Source organism: Pediculus humanus, genomic scaffold (genome assembly GCF_000006295.1).
Source record: "Pediculus humanus corporis 1103172107910 genomic scaffold, whole genome shotgun sequence".
Lineage (NCBI taxonomy): Eukaryota > Metazoa > Arthropoda > Insecta > Psocodea > Pediculidae > Pediculus > Pediculus humanus.
Genome location: NW_002987483.1, coordinates 86,031 through 109,122, shown reverse-complemented (window position 1 = coordinate 109,122; position 23,092 = coordinate 86,031). Strand labels below are relative to the sequence as shown.

General features: G+C 26.9%; 2 protein-coding genes across 2 annotated transcripts; one reads left to right on the top strand and one right to left on the bottom strand.

Moving 5' to 3' along the window:
- Positions 1-1,654: 1,654 nt before the first annotated feature.
- Positions 1,655-4,567, bottom strand: Phum_PHUM398620 (polyA polymerase CID, putative; the record flags this gene model as incomplete). Its single annotated transcript, XM_002428680.1, has 11 exons — positions 1,655-1,794; positions 1,864-1,979; positions 2,061-2,238; positions 2,327-2,455; positions 2,533-2,670; positions 2,769-2,937; positions 3,017-3,118; positions 3,212-3,480; positions 3,681-3,829; positions 3,919-4,055; positions 4,304-4,567. 11 exons carry the CDS (start codon positions 4,565-4,567, stop codon positions 1,655-1,657), a joined length of 1,791 nt encoding a protein of 596 aa, XP_002428725.1.
- Positions 4,568-5,768: 1,201 nt separating this feature from the next.
- Phum_PHUM398610 (zinc finger protein RNA binding protein, putative) lies at positions 5,769-14,316 on the top strand (the record flags this gene model as incomplete). The annotated part of the gene is made up of 18 exons (XM_002428679.1): positions 5,769-5,818; positions 6,409-6,554; positions 6,836-6,973; positions 7,046-7,411; positions 7,650-7,787; positions 8,015-8,151; positions 8,225-8,407; positions 8,493-8,601; positions 8,820-8,987; positions 9,225-9,450; positions 9,537-9,606; positions 9,811-9,985; positions 10,438-10,610; positions 10,741-10,894; positions 12,469-12,581; positions 13,696-13,791; positions 13,878-14,087; positions 14,170-14,316. 18 exons carry the CDS (start codon positions 5,769-5,771, stop codon positions 14,314-14,316), a joined length of 2,799 nt encoding a protein of 932 aa, XP_002428724.1.
- Between the last annotated feature and the right edge of the window lie 8,776 nt (positions 14,317-23,092).

Below are 23,092 nucleotides of genomic sequence, written 5' to 3'. Positions count from 1 at the left end.
AAACAAAGTAAACTCAAATCATCAGATTATTATTATTATTATTATTATTTTTGTTTATAAAATCATTATCATTATTATTATTTAATTTAAATACCATTTAACGTTTAAGAAAAAAAAAAAAAAATTTTTTTATTCGTTGTTATGTTGATTTTTTTTCTTTTATAACACCTTCTTCATTTTCGATCGATAATATTAATAATAATAATAAATAATTAATAATAATAACAATAATAATAATAATAATAATAATAATAATAATAATAAATACATTTGTTTTTTCTTATTTTCCGATAAATAACATTATCAAGATTTAATTATAATAAAGAGTATTAATAAGAGATCATCATTCTCGTTGATTACTATGAATGAATGAATGATTATCAATCAATCAATCAATCAATCAATCGTATATTTAATTAACTAATAATCGATAATTTGTATATATATGTAAATAAATATATAAATCGATATTATTAATGCATACGTAAATATACATAAATACACATACATATATTTTTATTTATTTTTTTTTTTTATTTATTCTTTTTTCAGTAAAGAACCAAGATATTAATAATAATAATAATAATAATAATATTAATATTGAAATAATTGGCACAATTTTTTTTTTCCTTCTTTTCTTTTCGTTTTCATTTTTTCTTTTCTTTCCTTTTTCTTTTTTCTTTTTTTCTCTTTTTTTTTTTTTTTACATTTCAATTTTGAATCATTCATAATTATAACAAACTTATAAATAAACAATTTGACCTAATAAATTTTTTAAATAATAATAAATTTTTCGTATAAATAAAAAAAAAAATAAAATAAATAAATATATATATATGTACATTTTTTTCGTTTTTTTTTTTTTTTTAGGAGGGTAGTTTCTTTCTTCTTCTTCTCCTTCTTTCTTTCTTTATCTTCTTCTTCTTTTTCCCTTTTGCGTATATAAATATATATATATACAACAATTGAAAAAATAAAACACAGGCAAAACAATAATTTATGAAAATTTCAATTAATTTTTTTTTTTTTTTTTGATAATTTTTTATCATTTTTATTATTTTTTTTTTTTTTGCTTTTTTTTCCCTTTTTATAAATAATAAATTCGCGGAATTTTTCCATTAATTTTATTTAATTTATTATCATTATTATTATTATCATCATTTCTTCCGGGGAGAATTATTATATTCACAAAATTATTATGTAATTCCGACCCGAAGTAAATTATTATCATTTAAAGTTCAAACAGCTTTTGGGCTGAATTTTTTTTAATTTTAATTTTCTTTTCCTTTTTTTCCTTTTTTCCTTTTTTTTCAACGATTGTTTTTATTGAATTTTTTGATTGTTTTTTTTTCTTTTTCGTATGGCACAATCGAATTCTATAAATTGTAAAAAAATATTATAAAAATTAATTACTTCTAAAAATTTGTTAACATTATTTTCAACTTTTTTTTTTTTTTTGGATTAATATTTTTTTCCTTTTTTCCTTTTTGATTTTTTTTTTGGTTTTTGTTTAGTTTTTTTTCCTCTAAGGTAAAAAATCATCCAAAAAAAAAATAATTTTTTTTTTTTTTTTTCGTTTTTGTTTTTGTTTTTTTTTTTTTTTTGTTTTTTCTTTCCCTTCCATCATTCTTGGCGTTCTTTGGCTTACGCTGCGTTAAAATTCAAGATCGAATATGGAATCCAAACAACGCGTTTTTTCTAAATATTTATGAGATTCGTAAAAAACTTTTTTTATCCTTTGAAACCTAATGGCGTTGTAAACCGCTCGTGCTGTGTTCGTCAAGTCGAATGGTTCTAAAACAATAAAAATGTTAATTCAACAAAAATAAGAGGGGAGGGGGGGTAAGGGAGAAAAAAAAATACCTTCAATACAAAGATATTTCCACTGATGAGGCTCGTTTTTAAGAGATTTCGCTCTCCTGCATTCTTCGATATTTACTTTTGAACCTAGTCTCACGGATATTGCATACACGGAATAACTACAACATAATATTAAAAAAAAAAATTAATTATTATACAAACGAAAATAAAATGTCATTTTTTTTTTCCTTTATACTCACTCAAAATTTGCATAATACAATAAGAAACCAACTAAAAGCTCTCCTAATGATTGTTCGTTTTGTGAATTATAGGGTTTAAGTTCTTCGTGTAAATCAATTTGATTTATATCTGAAAGGGGATTAAATTTTTCTTTATACACGTCGTGCAAACACGGTAACACGGGGGGACTTACTCCACCTAAAACCAAAAAAAAAAAAAAAAAAAAATTAAATGTTCTTTTACGTTCTTCTCGATCGCATGCACTCGTAAATATTGCTCAACATACACTGTAAATAATGAATGACCATGAGGGCAAGTGAATAACTTGAAATTGTCATGTTTTTCGCATCGTTGATGTTTTGTTTAGCTGCCCAAAGTTTAACAATTAACACCAAAGGTCGAACTCGCCAGTCCACTTCACATAAAAAAAAAAAAAGTACATTTATTCAACATATCAAACTCGAGTAAAATTAAAATGGAGGAAAATCTTACGTTGAGAATAACAATATAATAAATGAGTGTTCCTTATACCGACTGCATTGTTACAATTTAAATCGACTTCAAATCCTAAACTACGAAATTTGAGTATCGGAACTTTTGCTTGTATCAATTCAACTTGATCTACAAAATCTGAAATGAATCAAATGTAAAAAAAAAAAAAAAAACTCATTTAAACAAATAAGTTTAAATTTAAAAAAAATTTTTTTATTTATGTATTTATTATTTACCACAATTTTTTAAATACTTTGAGATTTGGCCTAAATGAGAAACGGCTTCATTTTTCTGATCCATTTCCGTGTGTCTCACTAATAAACACATATCAACATCCGAATCATTGCTACCGAATCCACTCATGGTCGATCCAACTAAAAATAACCCATATTTAGGAAAATTATTCTGGAAGAAATAAAACGAATAAAATTAAATAAAAGCTCTAAACGTGAATTAATTAAATTTAAAAATAATAACGACTCACTCTTATAAATATGAAAAGATATCTCCAAAGTGTTATTTTTTTTTTAAGAGTTTCCGCCGTTTGTTGATTTGTTAAAAACCTATTGTAAATGTGATTTGATAACTGTCAAAATAAACAATAAGTACGCATCATTAATACTCTGGAAAAAGAGAGATGATAATGATAAAAATGAAAAATTATTATTTCAACACAAACTTTTCCCCATTCTCCAGCCGCGTTTAATTCACTAGGAACTTTGGTAACTTGCATTAAATGAGCTTTTGCTAAAAATTTATCAGGCAGTACATTCGATGAAAAATTTTGATTTTTCGTTATAAACATTCTTCTCCCGTATTGACGATTGCTACCATGATTTGAACTAAGGTCAGTGTAACTGTGTGACGTCCGACAGTGATTATTATTATGATATTGACCGCGGTTTCTATAAATGCTTTGAAGCGCGTATTCCAAAGGTGAACGGTGCCCTGGAAAAAAAACATACAATGAAAAAAGTTTAATAAAGTATTTTTATGTATCAATAAAAAAAGTAAATAAAAGATAAAGGAAAAAAAAAAAAGCTAATTATTTTTAATTAAAATTACACACAATTAATTAAAAATTATTATTATTATTATTATTAATTTAAAAGTTTGCATTTTTTCAAAGTTTTAAAAATTTAACATACCTGAATTGTGTTTTCTTTTTCCGTATCCTTGTGTGTTGTGACTAGGGTGATGATAGAATGGAAATTCATGATGATATCTATTATTATGATAGTAATACACAGAATTATTGACCCTGTTTCCTTTATTGTCTTTTGGCCCAGTGAGTTTCCTAAATTAATTATAAATAATATGTATTTATGTTAATTTTAACAAAAACAATAAATTAATAAAACAAAAAATTTAAATCGAGTTAGTTACTTGTTAACTTTTCCATTTTCGCTAACAGAACTATGAAAAGAATCTTCAGAAGAACCGTCAATAGCAATATTTTCAGTCTGGTGATTTTTACATTGCAAAGGAGAAGAAAACCCATTCTCTGAATTATGAGAGCCGTCCTGATTGGAATCCCTATTATTTCTTTCATCCCTAAAAAATTTGAAATTTATGCTCACGGTTAATTAGTTACATATCATGCGAGAAGAATTTTTCTTTTGTTTTGGTTTTATAAATAAAATAAAGATAATATATATATTTGTAAAAAGTTATCATATTTAAATTACCTAGAATAATCATTGTGATTCCAATAATTTCGATTCATTTGGGTGTTTGATATCATGTTGGGACTGTGATAAAATGGTAGTACTATAGGAAGAGGTGGAAAATTGATTCCATTAGTGATTCGATCTCTCCAATAACCACCTCTGTTGGTCTGATAATTTTCATGAACAGAAGACATTTCAATTCCCATTAACCTTAATAAATTAAACTCCAACAAATAGGAGTAATCGATATATTTATAAGGGTTTAACGAATATATTTGTTTAGCATTTTTTTTGAATACAATTTCTTCTTTGGAACGATTTTTCTGTTCTACCTGAGATTCATTAAGGTCATTAGAAGAATCCATAACATTTAAAAATTTGATATCATTCCATTTTAATTTAGAGTTCCTATCGCACAGAAAAAAATTTTTTTTGAAAAATTAAATTATTTTTTGTAAATCGATTGTATTTTTTTCACTAATTTAAAAATATATATAAACAACATGTATTATTTTTATTATTATTATTTTTTATTATTAATTAATTACCAAGTGATATGCGATGCAAATTTTAACAAAAAAAATACTTCAAACTTTTAACTTTTAAAATAATTTAAATAACAATTTTTTTTAATAATATATCTTATGAGTCCATTTTTGTAAGGTACTTTTTTTTTTGTAATTACAAAATTTTTGTTTGGAAATAATGATGGCAAAGATATATTTATCACAGTTACTTTTTCTTTCTTTTACACAATTATAGAGCAAACATGAAAATTGGTCTTTAAAGCACCCTTCCTGCTCAGCCAACTTTTTATGTATCAACAACACACCTGTAAGAAAAAAGAAAAAAAAAAATTGATAATAAATAAAAAAAAAAAAGGAAAACATTCTGAAAAAAAAATTTTATTTAAAAAATATTTCTTAACTAAAATAACATATATATATTTTTTTTTTTAAAAAATAAAACTATGAACACACCAAAGCGAAAACGGAAATAAGAAAAAAAATAATAATTAACGAACTTGAAAATGAAATGACTGAATTTAAAAAAATTCCTATAAGATAAAAATAACAAAAGGATTTCATTTTAAAAAAATATAAATATAATATTGAAAAAAAAGAAAAAAAAATTTAAGGCATCATGACATCATAAACAATTTTGGAAAAGTTTAATTGCAAGTCGATTCAGAACAAACCGTTTTTTTAAATGAAAACGAATTTACGTCATTGTGGTAATAAAAAAAAAAAAAAAAAGAAAAGAAATGAATTATTTTTCAATGTGAAAAGAAAAACAAATTGAGAGGTATTTATATAAATTTTAATATTCGTAAAAATTAATTGACAAAACACAAAAAAATAAATAGTATAAAAATTTTATAAACACATTACCTGTGACAAAATTTTCAACACGAACAAACACACGCCATTTTGAGAATGGCTAACTGAAATTAAATTGGCGGTTTAAGCAACGTTGTAATGTTAACTTTTACCACGTTCATTTAAGCGTCTTTCCGGTTTCTTTTCCACTTTGCTTCCTTCTTCACTTCGCGTTCGAGGAGAGAAGATGTCGTCAAATAATTATTTTTCGTTTGCGCACGGAGGAACACAGTACGGGTAAGAAAAACAATTTATTTCCCCTTATTGTAATTTATTCAACACCGTAAAAATTACTTTTATTCGTATTAGTTAGTAATTATTTGTAATTTTTTACTTTTTAATTCGATTTTTTTCTTGAGGTTCATCGATCATGGATTACAAAATGGCGTGGTTTTTTAATATTAAGTTTTTATTCTTCATAATATGTCGCTTTTAGAATTCAAACCAATCTTTTTAAATTACCTCATTCGATTCGTTACTATCAATATTTTCATTTTTACCTATTTTTTTTTAAATTAACAATTAAATTTTAACCGGAAATGGAACATCGATCGGCTTCACGTGCTCGGTAAATTCGGTGCTGTAGATTCAATTATGTTCGTTTTTAAAGGATAATTTTTTTGTAAATTGAATTATTCTTGTTTATTCAAAGCTTTTGTAAAGGTTTAGAAAAAGTTTTATCAAAATAATATTACGTTGTTTAAATTTTTTAATGTTATTGTTAACCGGCAGTTTTTGCGCAGTTAAATTTATGTTGTTGAAAGCATGATATCATGCATATTGTAATTTGTTTTGATATCATTTTGCACTTTACTTTTATTTTCTAGGCAAGCTGGTTCCTATCAAGCTGCTCAAACAGGCTATGCTGTTACACCAGCTAGTTACACTACACAAAGAACAGGTTATGAAACAGCTTATCAACCAGCTCCTACTAATTCAACACCAGCCACCGCTTATGCTGGAACTTATGGAGGTAAATTAATTGCTGCTGCATAAGTATTATAATTTAGGCATAAAGTTTTCAGCAATTCTTATTAGCTACATATAAATTAATGTACCTAAAAAAAATTAACAGCTTTCAATTAGAACATCATTTTTATTAATTCGATTACCAAGCACAAATTGACTTTTAGTCAAGTTTGCATATTTTAATTGAATTACTTTTGCTTATGTTTTAAAAATTAATTCATTTTTGCAATTTTTTTTGAAAATAAAGTCAGTGAAAAATTTAAAGCTAAAACAATAATTTTTCAGCAGTAGGAGCTGGTGCAACAACTGCTGCAACATATGATTATGGTTATGGAAGACCAGCTGCAGCTGCATATGAAACACCAAAAACTTATTACCAACAACCTGCTGCTGCTACATATTCAACTACACAATATGAGCAAGGTACGTATCTGAGCTTTTTTTCTTTAACAAACTGTGTAAACAAAATTGAATTATCTTTGCGACACTTTTCAGCTATCAAACCAGCCTACAACACTACAAATGCGTACACGGGCGCGACGAGGCAAGTTTCTCAAACTACACAAGCAAAAGCAAATTATACGGGAAACTACCAAACACAAGCCCCTCAGCCGGTTGCTCCAACTTATTCGACAAATTATTCAAATACAGCTCAACAGCAACAAACGGCAACGCAAACACAAAATAAACCAGAAAAAAAGCCTACAAAGTATATGCCAGCCAACACGGCTAATTATCAAACTCAAACATTATCTCAAGTTGCTCCTAATTCAGCTGCAAATTCTGCATATTCAACAAATTACACCACTCCTCAAGTTCCACCTCAGCCAGTCGCAAATCCAGTTCAAACTGCTTCCACAGGTAAAACATAATTTTATTTTTAAACTTGATTTAAAACATTTAAGTGCCAAATTATGGAGCAGTGCTTAAATTGTTTTATTTTAAATTTAAAAAAAAAAAGTTTTTATTAATTTAATACCTGGCTTGGTCAATTATTTCTTATTTATATATTGCATATATTATATTTAAAAAAAAAAAAGTTTTCTTCACTTGCTTTATTTAGTAACAATGTATTCCAGTCATGTTTATTCACTTTCAGCTGCTCAAACTTCTGCTTCTAGTACTGCATACCCTGGTTACGAAGCTGTTATTTGTAGCAGAACCTCTGTGTTTATGGCTCAACAAGCAAGTGGAGGCAATACAACCTCTGTAAATAAACCAGTTATGGGCAAGCCAGGTACATAAAAAATATTATGGTTATAATTTAACGGTTTTTTTTTGTTTTTTTCTTGCTTTAACAAATTTTAAAAAACTGCTCCAGAGATGTGAAGTTTTTTATTTTAATTTGAATTAGAATTTTGTCTTTAATAGTTTACATGTATTTATACAAGCTACTATATAAAAAAAAAAGAAGAAATGAATATTAGGTTGTCGTTGAAATATAATTTTCTTTTACTTTTGCAGTTCCCGGTACACATTGGCAGACTTATAAAAAATCCGGAGTAGTTGGAGCGGGTGGAATCCGAAAATTAAAACCCGCTCCAAAACCTCAACAGTTATTATATTGCGAAGTATGTAAAATTAGTTGTGGTGGTCCTCAGGTGAGAATCATTTTCGTACTGTTAATTTTTTATTAATGAAATCGTTTGGTAATTTTTTTTTATTTTGTTAAAGACGTACCGTGAACATTTGGAAGGGCAAAAACACAAGAAAAAAGAAAGCGCGGCCAAAATTATTGGGACACCTGCTCCGCCTCCGGCTCGCCATAGTAATTCTTTAGTGTGCGAATTGTGTGAGGTCACTTGTACAGGAAATGACGCTTATGCTGCTCATATTCGAGGAGCGAAACACCAAAAGGTATTATTTTAATTAAATCGGTGTATATAAAATTTTATTATTTTATTTTATTTTTGTTTCAATTTCGTTTTATTTCTGTCGTTAGGTTGTCAAACTTCATACTAGGCTTGGAAAACCGATACCGACTGCCGATCCAGTTGTCGTTAAAAAGCCAGAGCAGCCTGTAAAAGCAGCGACAGTGAAACCCCCAACAAGTAATTATTACCATTTTTATTTATTTATTTTTTTTATTAATTAAAAAATTCAAAATGATGACACACCTAGCTCGCTTTGAAGCTCTGTGAAGAATATTTTGTTCCCTTTTATTTTATTCTGATAAAAAAAAAAAAAAAAAAAAAAATTAGCATGCAATACGTCTGATCATCAAAAAAAAATAAAATTATTAATTACTTTTGTTAAAATACTTTCGCAGCAACAACAACAGCAGCAGCAGCAGTAGCAACAACAACAACAACAACAACTACTACTACTGCTACAACAGCTACTTTCGTAGACGGGGAATCATCCGAGATGGACACTTCAGAACCTGATATAGAACCCGTCGGGTTCGATTATATTGAAGACCTCAAAAGCGAAGATGGTAATTATTATTATTATTATTATTCAATATTTAAAATGTTGACTTTTATGCTATGATGATTTTGGCTAGAGTCCTGAGAAATTCGTATTTTTACGGATTTTACGGAAGAAATTTAGTTCTACAGAGCATGAAGTAATATTAATTTTATTTTTTTGGGGGGGGGGAGGAGAAGAAGAAATGAAGTTTATTTCGGTAGATTATTTATTTATTTTTTGTTTTCATTTTTTCTTTTTATAGGTAAACTTGTTTTTAATTGTAAATTATGCGAATGTAAATTCAATGATCCCAATGCCAAAGAAATGCATATGAAGGGTCGACGTCACAGACTGCAATATAAGAAAAAAGTTGATCCTCAATTAGTTGTCGATGTCAAACCAAATAACAAATCAAAAAAATTACACGAAGAGAAAATTAGAAGGCATCAAAGGGAAGAATTTTACAGGCAGAGAGAGGAGGCTTGGGGGTAAATATAATTTGAAAATTTATAAAAATGAAGAGAGAAGTGGGTTTTGATTGTCGTTAATTATTCATACGTGTTTCTCTGTTTAGTGGTTATCCAGTGCCTCCAATGGTACCCAGATCTTTTCCTCACGAAGGTCCTCACGCTATGTACGGAATGGTATGTTTGAAATTAAAATTTTTGCCTTTAAAATTTTTTTTTATTTTTATTTTTATTTTCAAATGATGACAATTTGATGACGAGTCTGATTAATTGATGACTTTTGGCTCCTGATAATTTATTTCCCTTTATTTATTTGTCGCCTTTTTAATAATTACATTAATACTAATGCACTTTTATTCTTTGTTTAATTTTTCTACGTAGTTTTACCCGTTACGTAAACCAGATACTTCTGATGATCGTCATGTGATTAATCGACATGCCAGTATTTACCCTAAAAAAGAAGAGTTGGACGCTGTTCACAAAATCGTATCTCACAATGAAAAAGCTTTAAAACTAGTCTCGGATCTTTTAACTGAAGAAATGGCTAAAAAAACTGGTGAGTTAATTATCAAAGTATATTTAATACTTTCAAATGTTGTTTTTTTCTTTGTAAAAAAAATTTCTAATTAATTATTTTTCAAATCAGCAAACTCTGGGACAACAAAATCAGGTGTTAAAACGACTCCAGCCAAAACGCCTGCATCTACGTCTACTACCACCGCCGCCGCCGCCACCACCACCACAACTACCAATACAAATGCTACACCTGGCGCTGCTGCTACTCCTGCTACAACTTCTGCATCAACTACAGCAACTCCGACTGTAAAAACTGAAGATAAAAAAGAAGAAGTTAAAAAAGTCGATGGAAGTGATAATACCCTGTAAGCTTTTTTTTTTTCTTTAAAGTTTTGATAATCCGACAAAATTTACAAAACCCTAAAATTACTAAAAATAATTTATTTAATAATGATTTTTTTTTTTATCTTTTAAGGTTTTCTTTTCATCAAGGCAAAGAAGAAACGCAATCTCGTATGCTTAAAGGTGCCATGAGAGTTGGATGTTTGGCTAAAGGCCTTCTATTGAGTGGAGATACCGCTGTTGATCTTGTAGTTTTATGTGCGGAGAAGCCAACACGAACGTTGTTGTTTAAAGTCGCGGAAAATCTTCCTAAACAGTTGCAAGTAAGTTATTAGCATTCAATTTAATTTAATTTTGCTTCGAGTTCTGATGTTCGACATATTAAAAAAAAATTGCCTTCTATTATTATTTTTTACAATAATCGAAATTTTATTATTGTTATCTTTATTGCAGGTAGTTGCTCCTGAAGAGAAGTACATGGTTCAAAAAAAACCAGAGGATGCTGCGATCACGATAATGGACACAAAAGAACCCCACTACACGGTGACAATCACTTTGACGTCTCCTCTCATGAGGGAGCAGCCTGCTGTTGAAACTCCTACCGGTGGTTAGTGAAAATGACTGGCAATTGAAATTATTAACCAGGGGCCACACCTTTGAAAAAATTTGAACATCGAGGGCTTGGTTTTTGATCTATTTTATTTATTTTTTTTTATAATCATCATCGGAACTTATTTTTAGGCGTCCTGCTTTGACCTTTGGTTTAAAATTCTAATCGCATTTAGTATTAAAAAAAAAAAAAAAAAAAAAAAAAAAAAGAAAAGGAAAAGAAAAAGTCATATATTGCTATCGGTATTTTATAATTTAATTTTTTCAAGCATTATCATAAGCAACGATGAGCAAAAAAAAAAAAAAAAATTCATTCGAGCCCAATAATTATTTTTTGAAAAACGGAACGATTTTTTTTTTTTTTTTTTTTTTAATTATAAATGCGGAAAGAATTTAAAAGGGGGAAATAAAATTTTCTTCTTTAAATATCTTAGGTCGTCTAAAAATATTTCGATTGATGTGTTCGATATTCGAGAAGACAAAGTAGACCGTGTTCAATTTTGAAACCTTTCTCTCTCTTTCTCGAGAGAGAGAGAGTTAGCAAAAGTCAAGAAGAACCGTGTGTGATATTGAAATGAAAACTTCAATTCACCAGATATTTTTCAAAGGATTGAAAAGGAAACTGGCCTGAAGATTACGATAAATGTTCAAAGGATGGTGGTTTTTTTTTTTTTTTTTTAGAAACATGGCCCCTGGATGAATTTTTTTTTTGTTTTGCTAGCTTGTGGCCTCAAGGATAAGCTAGCAAAATTCAGGCCAAGAAAAGGATAAATTTTTTATGAAAATATTTAATCTCTTTCACAGGTCCCAATCAATGTTATTGCATTATTTTCGATTTATAGGATTGATTTTTATATATTGACTTGTGATTGAGTTATTTTTAAATATTGTTCTTTTCATGAGCCTGTTTTTTTTTATTTTTTATCTTTTTTTTTTCTTTTTTTTTTTTTAATTGTTAAGTTTCTAGGTTGTTGGTTCGAGACCATTGGTCATGAGCAATTTGCAAGGATTTCTCAGTATTTGTAAATGAAATTCTGATTTTCGCAAATTTTTTTTTTTTTTTAACGGTCATTATTGAAAATTTAAATTCTCTTTGTTTATTTCGCTCAAACTCTAATTAGTTAAAATTGATAAAAGTCAATCAGAATGATCAGAATCATAGGTTGTCTTTAAATCTGAACTTTTTTTTTTTTTATTTAAATAATCGTTTTCAAATTTTTTCTATTATTTCTGAACAAAGAAAAAGTAATTTTTCCTGGCGTAGAATTTTATTTGCGAAAATGATCAATTATGAATTAATGTAATTTTTATTAGGAAGGAACTTTGCCCAGAAATTTTACAATTATCATTATTATTATTATTTTCGTTTTTTGTCTTTTTGTTTTGATTTTTTTTTTTTTTTTTGGTTTTTATTATTATTATTATTTGATATTTGATAAATTAATAATTTTTGCGCAGCAGAATCTCATTTTTTGCTTTTTTTTAAGGCTAAAATAATATTTAGCGTTAGTTATTTAATTGCAAATGTTGAAACATCCTTGGTGATTGCTAATGGCCGGTTTTAATTCGTAGAGGGGAAGTCCGCGGAGCCCAAGAAGCCTGTCCAAAAGGATCCGCCAGATGTCCTTGACAAGAGCAAATGTCTCGACGCTTTAGCCGCTCTTAGGCATGCTAAATGGTTTCAGGTTTGAACCAATGGAATTTCATTCTTAACCTTAAGAATCTCTTCTTATATAAGTCTAATTCAAATTTTTACATAGTTTTTATCAAGGGTCAAAACTTCTATGTCATTATTATTATTATTATTATCAGTATTAAAAACTTGGTAAAAATTTGAAAAGTAAATTTATTTATTTAGTACGAATTTAGATGATGATGATGATGATGATCGTTTAAGCATTTTTTTTATACAAAGTTATTTCGAGAGTGATATCGATAAAGTGATAATTATTATTATTATTTTTTTTTGCTTTTTTCTCGGTCGTAAATTTAGGTTTTTTTTTTTTTTAAAATTTATTTTGCTCAAATGTGGCAAAAAGAAAGAAAAGAAAAGAAAAAGTCAATTTTTAAATGTTAACAGTGAAATTCCGTATTGATTAATTAATTAAGTAACTTGTAAAAAAAAAAAAACGGTTAGAATAATAAAAATAATGTTAGGTATATGTTTTTTTTTTTTTTTTTTTAATTATTATTATTATCATCCCCGATAATAATAATAAATAAAAAAAAAAAAAAAAAAAAGATATACCGTATGAGAAAAATTCATAGTCGAAATAATAATATTAATCATTTTAACGGAAAAAGAAAAAAAAAAAAGAAATAAAGAAAATTTTTTTTTTTTTTTTCTTCTTTTTCTGTTGATTGATTATCGGGTTTTCTTTCTCTCTCTCTCTTTCTCTCTCTTTTTTTTGTAGTTGAAAATTTGATTATAAAAAAAAAGAAAGAAAATTTTTTTTTTTTTTTTTTATTATTTATTTTCCTGTGTGATTTTTTTTTTTTTTTTTCTTATTCGTATGTGAACGCGGTATTATTATGTTTATTTTTAATTTTGTTTGACTATGAATTTGCTTTTTATTATTATTATTATTATTTTTATTCAGATTGTTTGTCTTGTATATGTGCATACGATCAACCCAATTTATTCAATTTTTATTATTATTATTATTTTTAAAATGAATTTGAGTTGATTGATGTACGTGTTGAGGGAGAGCATGACGATTATGGCAATGACGTTCGTTGCGGTTCTCTTACTACGGCACTGATCAAAATTTTGTTTTTTTTTTTTTTATGTTTTTCTAGGCTAGAGCAAACGGGTTGCAAAGTTGCGTCATGATCATTCGGATAATTCGAGATCTCTGTCAGCGAGTTCCCATTTGGGCACCTCTAAACAGTTGGGTAAGAAAATGGCGACACGACTTTCCTTCTATCATTTGAAATTACTCGTAAATTATTTTTTTTTTAAATAAAATAATTATTTACAGGCCATGGAGTTGCTGGTGGAAAAAGTCATAAGTTCTGCCAGTTGTCCTCTCAGTTTAGGAGATTCTCTGAGGCGAGTCATGGAAGCCGTGGCTTCGGGGATTTTACTTCCCGGCGGTCCCGGACTCACGGATCCCTGCGAAAAAGAACCCGTGGACGCACTCGGAAATATATCAAATCAGCAAAGAGAAGATATCACAGCTTCGGCGCAGGTAAGATTTTTTTTTTTTTTTTATTAGGTTATTCGAATAAAAACGTTCGAACGTGTCTGAACGTGTCCTTGTTTCTTTCCAGCACGCTTTGAGACTGATTAGTTTTCGACAGATCCATAAAGTTTTAGGCATGGATCCTCTACCTCCTCTCAAATTTAACAGAATCAATAGGTTTCTACGTAAGAGAAGACGCGAGGGAAGTGGAGGAGAGAGCAGCGAGGGTAAATGATTTTTAATTTTTTCCTGGTACGATTATCTTATGACATATTGTTTTGTTATCATATATAAAACTTTATTTTTCTCCATCAGCTGTGGACGGAAAGAAAGATAAAAAGGACGAAGCAGTAACAATGGAAACCGACGCGAAGTAACAATTCATAAAAACGTGGTTTTATTTTTTACTGGAGGAATGAATAGGAATATTTATTATCGAGGACGAAGAAAACAAAGAGAAGAAGAAGAAGAAGAAGAAGAAGGACTCGAAGAAGAAAGAATAATAATGAAAGAAAGATAAATAGAAAGAAATAATAATTTATTTCTCTACCTTGTCACGGTTGTTGAACCGAAAATAATATTTTGTACATTTAACAGTTTTTAATTGCTTAATTAGATGTAGTAGTTATTTTATAGTAGTATGATTGTGCTATATATATATTACCGCCCCAAATGTATGTGCTATTTGCCCCTCGAAACAAACAAAAAGTAATTTAAGTTAGTAATTATCAGCCTACTGTTAAAAACAGTAATGAAAATAAATTGTCACTATCATTATTATTATTATTATTATTATTATTATTAGACATAGATGATGAAAATTAATTTTTTCGTAAAGGTGACGTCATCAACAGTATTTAACAAAAAGAAAAAAAGAACGGAAAAGAAAAAAAAATTCATTCCGAATGAATTTAATTTGCTTTACTTTTACTTACTTATTTACTTACTTACTATATTGAGTGTTTTTTATTGTTTACATTGTGATTGAATTAAATTGTTTTCCAAAGTAAAAAAAAAAAGAGAAAGAGAGAGAGAGAGAGAAAAGAATAAAACGAGATGAAGAAAATTTTTTATTTTATTTTATTGCATTAATTTGTTTGTTCGAGAGAAGAAAATGTCAAAAAGAAGGAGAAGGAGAAGAAAAAAGAATCCGATTAAAATTTGTTTTATTTTTTTTTAAATTTAAATTTTTGTTTGTTGTAAAGAGAATGGAGAAAACAAAAAAGGGGGGAGGGAGGGAGGGAGGGAAAATTGTAGACATAAATCTTTTTTGATTTTTTATTTTTAAACGGATTCATCAAAAAGCGCAAACAAACAAAAAAATAATGATAATAATTTTTAATTAATAAAATGTGAAAGGAAAAATTGTTTTTTTTTTGTTTGTTTTTTATCCTGGAATTTTATTTTTTAACCGGACAAGAGACAAACAACAACAACAACAACAATCGTGAATTATTTTTATTTTATAATTTTAAATGTACTTTAGATTAATATTTATAAGTTAAAAAAAGAAATGTTTATTTATGAAATGTTTGCACGTGGTAGGGATTTTAGATTTCATAAAAAATTTCCAGAATCGAATAGAAAAAAAACATGGAGGACAAGTTGGTCATGTCATGTATCAAGTAAATAATTGGCCACGACTCTTGTATTATCCCCATCGGGCCGTCGTAAGAGAGAGAGTGTAAGTACCGCCAAGGGTATCACTCATGAATTGTTATTATTATTATTATCATTGCAATAATCAATTTCATGCTGAATTGATAAAAAGCTTTTTTTTTGTTAAATTCCAGCTGGAAATAAATCTAATTAAAAAAAAAAAAAAAAAAAACTTTGTCACCATCCGTCGTCGTCGTCCAAAACGTTTTTCCGTACCCGCATTCAAAATGAAGTTTAAAAAAAAAAAAAAAAGTAGAAAATAATTAACAAGTTTCGACGGCCATTTTGTTTCGGTGTCACATTAACTGGAAATTAATACTTATAATAAATAATGGTAAATCCATAAAGTAATTTTTTTTTTGGGAGTTTGTTAGGAAAAAAACAAATAATGAACTCTCATGACTTGTGACCCTGATTCATTATCTATAACGTGAATCAGGCACGCAAGCTTACTCATTCTAAAAACACACACACACACACTCTGGAACACACCCTAAGGGAACCTACGTAATGAGATATAATAATTTTTAGGGGTTGATTTATCCTTCCTTATTATTAACGGTGGAAAAAAAAATTGTTTTATTCTATTTGAATTATTAAAAAAAAGTTTCTACGTATTAGTAATAAATTAAGTAATAAAATTTAAATCTTTTTGTTTTTGTTTTAAACGTATTTATTAAAGTTTTTTTTATTTTTATTTCCGGTTTACAAGAAGAGAGTAAAAAGAAAATTTATACATATAAATTTAAACACACAATTGAAAAATGAAGAGAGAGAAAAAATTTTTATTATGGAATCGAAAGAAGATTTTTTATTTAACGACTTTTCAAGCTTAGATTTTATATGTATCATCCCCCCATTCCCCCAAGAAAAAGAAAATGATGGATTATGAGGGAAAAGGAAAAAAATTTTTTCTTATCCGGTTAGTAAAAAAATATTTTTTTATATTCCTCCTTTCTCTCCGCCCCCTTCACCTCCCTCCCAGGAAAATTCTTCTAGAAAAAAAAATTATTCGTTTTTTAATTTTGCAAATAATTAATTTAACGTTCAGGTATTATTATTATCATTGATTTAATATGATTCTGAATAATAATAATAATGATGATGATAATTTATTTAACGTGTAAGGTGCAAGAAGGAGAGGATTTTATTTTAAGGGATTTTTTTTAAAAATAAAAATAGGGAGAAATTGTCCAAAATTTTCATTATCCCTCTCTCTCTTTCTATCTCACTCTCTCTCTCTCTCTCACTCACTCTCTATCTCTATCTCTTTCTACATCCTTTCCACGTTTTATTTATGTTACCCACGCAAGTGGATTTTTTTTTTTTTTTTTTTTGATTTGAGGGTTTCGTGTAAAAAGCAACTTAATGACTCACTGAAGGGAAAAAAAAATTTTTTTTTTTTTCTTTGTCGTGATCACTTAACTGGAAGTTGGAGAAGAAAAAAAGGAAAGAAAAGGAAAAAAAAAGGAAAGAAAAAAGAATTTTTTTTTTTTTTTTCTCCAGAAATTTCTGAAAGAATCATCTTTTTGCATAATCGATTAACTTTTTTTCTTTCTCTTTCTCTCTCACACTCTTTTTCTCACTCTCACTCTCTTTCTTTTTGATTATTTAAAAATTTTTCCTGTTTTTTTCTTAATGGATGAATTTCATGTTTTTTTTTTTTTTAATAAGAATTAACAGGGTTCATGGATGGATGGATGGATGGAAGAAATGTAATTCATTATTTTCACCTAACGATAATTTTCAATTTTTTTTTTTTTTTATTCTTTCTCTCCATTCTTAACTCCCATTAATTTATTAGGTTTTAATGTATTCAAGGTCAAAGAATTTTTTTTTTTTTTTTTTTACTTTACAAACGTAACGATTAATCAACCTTTCGTTGTGACCTTTTAGTAAAAAGGTTTTTAACCTTTTTTTTCCTTCCTCCCTCTTCTCCTCTCCTTCCTCTTTACCCCCCGTTTTATTTCATTCATTAAAAATAATGCCTAGAAAATGGGGAAAAAATTTCCCATTCTTATTATTTATTTATTTATTTATTTATTTATTTAATTAATTAATTAATGATAAATTGGAATTTTCTAGAAAAAATATTATCATTTCCGGAAAAAAATCACGCACAGACACATAAAAAAAAAAAAATTTATTTATTTATTTATTAATTAATTAATTAAATAATTAATTATTAACTGGAGAACGTGACTGGAGAAATTAAAAATTTTTTTTTCCTGGGATTGGGAAGTAAAGAATTAAAAAAAAAAAAAAAATGGAGGGGAGGGGGTGGGGGTATCGTTAATAAGGGAAAAAAAGTCGATTTTCAAAGGTCCCAAAGGAAGGGAAATTTTTAATGTCGAACAAAGGAAAACTAATTTTTTTTACATATATATATATATATTTTTTTTTTTTTATTTGTTAAAAAAAAAAATGGCGTTTGCAAAAAGAAAACAATCGTATATATGTTTTCTTTTTTAAATATTTTTTTTCGTCTTTTGCTTTAATTTAACCTCAATTACGTCCTTGATAAAAAAAAAAAAAAACGATTTTTTTACATAAAAACTTTTTTTTTTTATTCTTCTTTTCCTTTTTTTTTTTTTTTTTTTTTTTTAAAAAAAAAAAATTTGATTCGAGTAAAATAAATAAATGTAATGTAAACGTTGTTATAAAAAGGAAAAAGGCACAATATCCGGTTGTTTTCCTTTAGGCAAAATCGATTCAATTCAATTTCGTTAACTAAAAGCTAATTGACAAAAGATTCAATCAATTGTTAAAAAAAAAAAAAAATTTCTTTTTTTTTTTTCTTCTGCTACTATCAAATTCGAAATTTAAATTTCCAAACAATTTAAAAAAAAAAAAACCTTTTTTTTTTAATATTATTATTATTTTTTTCTTTAGGAGGAACGGAGAAAGGAGGGGCTGAATAGAAACGATAAAGGAGGAAAAGGAGTATATTGGGATGCTGCGTAAGGATCACAAACACACAGAGAGAAGAAGAGGTAAGAGAAATAAAAAATTTTTTTTTAAATAATCTAATGAAATAACACAGAGATTAAAGTCTTAAAATTTACAAATTAAATCCCTGTCGTTAAAAAAAAAAAAGAAAAAAAGGGAAAAAAAGGCACACGAAAAAGGTTTTTTTCATTTCTCTCTCTCTCTCTTTCTCAAACCCTTTTTCAAACTTCGTTAATAATTTATTATTGAACATCCTTTTTTCTTTTTTCTGAAACTTATTTATTTATTTTTTTTCTTAATGGTCTTAAAAGATTTTATGGGATTTTATTCAAGGTTTATATATATGTATGTAAGATTCAAAATTTAAAAGTAAAAATCTTTTTAATTAACAAATGATTTGTTTTCGGAAGGGAAAGGGGGAAGGGAAGGGGGAGGGGAGGGAGCAACAGGAAAAACAGGGAGATAAGAAGGGGAGGGACTATAAGTTATATAAAAATGAAATGTGGAAAATGAAATGAAAATTTTCAATAAATTTTAATTTCCTTTTAATTTAAATTTTTTTTTATTTTTTATTCTTAAAATTTGTTTGTTTGTTTGTTTGTTCGTTTGTTTATTTTTTCACTCGTCGTTAAAATTAATTTCAAAAAAAAAAAATAATGATAATGATAATATCATGCCCTTTTCTTTTTTCTTTTTTTAATTAATTTTAATTCTCTTTCCCTCCCCTATTTTTTTTTTTGTCTTAATTAATAATAAATTACACGGTTTTTAAATAATAATAATAATAATTGTACTCGTTTTAGAGTATTTGATACTTAAGTAATAATGATGATGATGATGATGATGATTATGAGGAGAAAGAGTAAAATCCGGGTTTTTTTTTTATGTTATTCAATTACTGATTGTTGTTTTGCGTGAAATAAATACATCCATTGAATTTATTTATTTATTTTTTTTGTTCTTTTTGTCAAAAAAAGGAAAAAAAAAGGAAAAAAGGAGGGAAAAAGGAAAGAAAAATGAAAAGAAAAATTGTTTTCTATCGTATTTATCTCTACTATAACATCTGGAATTTGATAAAATTTATTTTAAACTCTTGTTTTATATACAGAAATAAAATTTAAAAATAAATAAATATGGATATATATATCGTTTTTATAGAGAGAGAGAGCGGGGAAAAAGTTTTAGTCTGATTGAAAAAAAAACCGCTTGAATGCGCATGCGCGCCACAAAGAAAAACGTTCGTCCGCCGCCATGTTTTTTTTTTTATTTATTTATTATAACGTAACAAATGTGATTTTTATTTTAATTGATTCTAATTTTGAGTTTTCTTTTCTTTTTTTCTTCGATTTTATATAATTTTGTGTTTGTTGTTTTATGTTGTTGATGTGATTTGTTTTGTTTTCAACACTCCATAAATACGTTTTTAATAATTTAAAGATTTATGCGTTTTTAACGATTTTTTTTTTCGTTCGAAAGGAAAATGACGGGAAAATTTTTTTTAAAATGTTTGTTGATCACATTTAATTAATATGGGTAAATATGTCTTTTTATAAATCGAATTTATCACATTTGAAAAAAAAAACGTTAAAATTCAGATGCATGAGATACATTCATTTTCTTTTTTTTCTATCTATGTATCTTTATTATAAACTGATTTATTTATTTTTTTTTTTTTTACTTATGTAAGAGAGGTTAAGCAGTTAATAATAGTTATGGTAAAAAAAAAATTATGGTTAAAAAAATAATAATAATAAAAAGTTATTACGATTTGAATTTGTGTGTGTGCAATGATAATATTTGTCTTATGTTACTTTTTAGTTTTATATAATAATTTTTATTCTTGTTTAACATTTCATATTAAAAACTTTTGTTTCTTTATTGTTTTGTTATGTTGTGTAAAAATTTTCTCATGTTTTTACTTTGATATTTTATAAATTAAAAATCATAAAACTGTGAATTGTGATAATAATCATAGTTTGTAAGTTTCATGACTCGTGTGAATTGTGTGTTCTTTCCACATGTTGTTGTTCTTGTTGTTTTTTAACATGGATTACACAACAATATTGAGTCAAAATTAAATGTTTAATATTTCAAACATGATACAGTATCAATAACCCACTGATAGCAATAACTTCTTAAAATGATTATAATAATAATATTTGTTGTGATTTCAATGACTATGAAACCTAAGGTTTAGGTATGGATGGTAAAAAATTGGGGGGTTTTATATGTTCATTGGAATTGGGTGTTTTCCCAGGATAAGAAAAGGGGGGGGGGAAATTTGAGTAAATATTATTAAAACATATTTCCAATTCGATAGTTACCTGAAAATCAAACATAGTAACGTAATAATATCAATTTTTCCAAGTTTTTTTTTTTTTTTTTTTGGATTTGCGTAACGTAAAAAAAGATGTCGCAAAATGATTAAAAAAAAGGTTTTGAAAAAACTCAACGAAAAAAAAGAAAATAAAGGAAATACCCCATCCCCCTCTCCCCCAAAAAAAAGAAAAAACAGAAAAAGAAAATTAAAATTTCGTGTACGAATTTTATAAAAATAATCATTTTCTAGTTTATTGCTTATCTCGACTCTAGAGTAACGCCTCCTCCCCCCTCGTTCCCCCCTCATTCCTCCCTCGTTTCCCCTTTTGAAAAACGTTTAGCACACCCGTTGGGCCGGAAAATGTTATAATCAACCGAAAACATTATTCACGAAATCTCTAATTTGAAAAAAAAAAAAAAAAAAAAACATTTTGATAATTATTATTTTTTTTTTTTTTAAAAACATTCAAATTCATATAAATAAATGAAAATTTGTTTTTCTCTCTCTCTCTCTCTCTATTTAATTACAGTAATTTTTTCTCCTTTTTTTTTTTTTTAACTACAATTTTACTGGAATTTTTTATTCCGGAAAAGTTTGAAAGAATGAGAATTAGTGTGAGGGGGAGAGAGAGAGAGAGATGGAAAATTTTTTTTTTATTTAAGTAAATATTTTTCTTACCGATTATTACTTTTTATTACCGGCGTTATTAAAATATTTCGATTCTTTTGTTGTAATTTATTATTTCGTTGAAACGTGTAATTAAAAGCAAACAAACAAACAAACGGGGTTTGTTGTTGTTGTTGTAATTCACATACGCACATCATGTGCGTGCGTGTGTGTGTGTGTTTACGTATACGAGAACGTGTTGATAACAATCGAGGGAACAAATATGAGGGTACTACTACTACTACTATCTACGAAAACCCCCAAAAGTCCAGATGTTTTTATTTAATTTTTATAGTTATTATTATTATTATTATTATCATTATTATTATTATTATTATTATCATTATTATTTTAATAACTTGTAATAAACACTTCATATGTTTGTAATTTGTATATTTTAATTAAAAAAATGATGACGTAATTGACAAACACTCAAACACACACACGAGTTAATAAAAAAAATAAATAAATTTATCATCATCATCATCATCATTATTATTATTTTTTTTTTTTTTCGTCTGCTTTTCGTTAATGAAAACAAAAGGTTAAAAACGTGAAGGAAAAAAAATAAAATAATAATAATAATAATTTTTTTTTTTATTCCGCGCACGTAATTTTTTTTTTTTTTGTGTTGTTGCTGTTGTTGTTTATTTGTTTGTTTGTTTGTTTGTTTGTTGGAAAAATTATTACCTCGAAGTAAGTAAGTAACTCTCTCTCATTTGTTGTAATGAAATTTTGTTGTAGTGAATTTTTTCCTTTTCTTTTTTTTTTTTTTTCAATTTATTTTATTTTATTATTAATTATAGAAAAAGAAGAAAAAAAAGGAAAAAAGGAAAAAAGGAAGAAGCAAAAGAAAAGAATTAAATGTTTTTTTTTTTTCGTCCTCCTCGTCTTCTGCTTTTTAACCATGCGTTTGACAGAAACGATAATTCAAACCTTTTTTTTGTTTTTTGTTCTTTTTCGGATCTTTTCCTTTTTTTTTTTTTTTTTTAAAAAGGTTTAAAAAAGGTTTTTTGTTTCAACATAAAAAATTAAAAAATTAATCAAATCGTTTAAAATAATTTTTATTTGTTTTAAATCTCTCACTCACGTGATCACCCAACTCCCCTACTCGAAATAATTATCTTCTGCTAAAAATAATTTTTCTTCATTTCCGGTTTAAATATTTACAAACAAACAAATAATTTTTTTTTCTTTTTTTTTCTAAAAAGAAACACATTCATCGAAGGAAATATCAGGATTTTATCAACAAGGTGGTGAGTTAACATTTTTTTTTTTAATGACGTCACACATGACAAAACGTTTAACATCTTAGTGGGAGAGAGAGAAAGAGAGACAGACAGAGAGAGAGAGAGAGAGAGAGAGAGAGAGAGAGAGATAGAGTGACCATAATAATTCTTTAATTTTTTTTTATTAT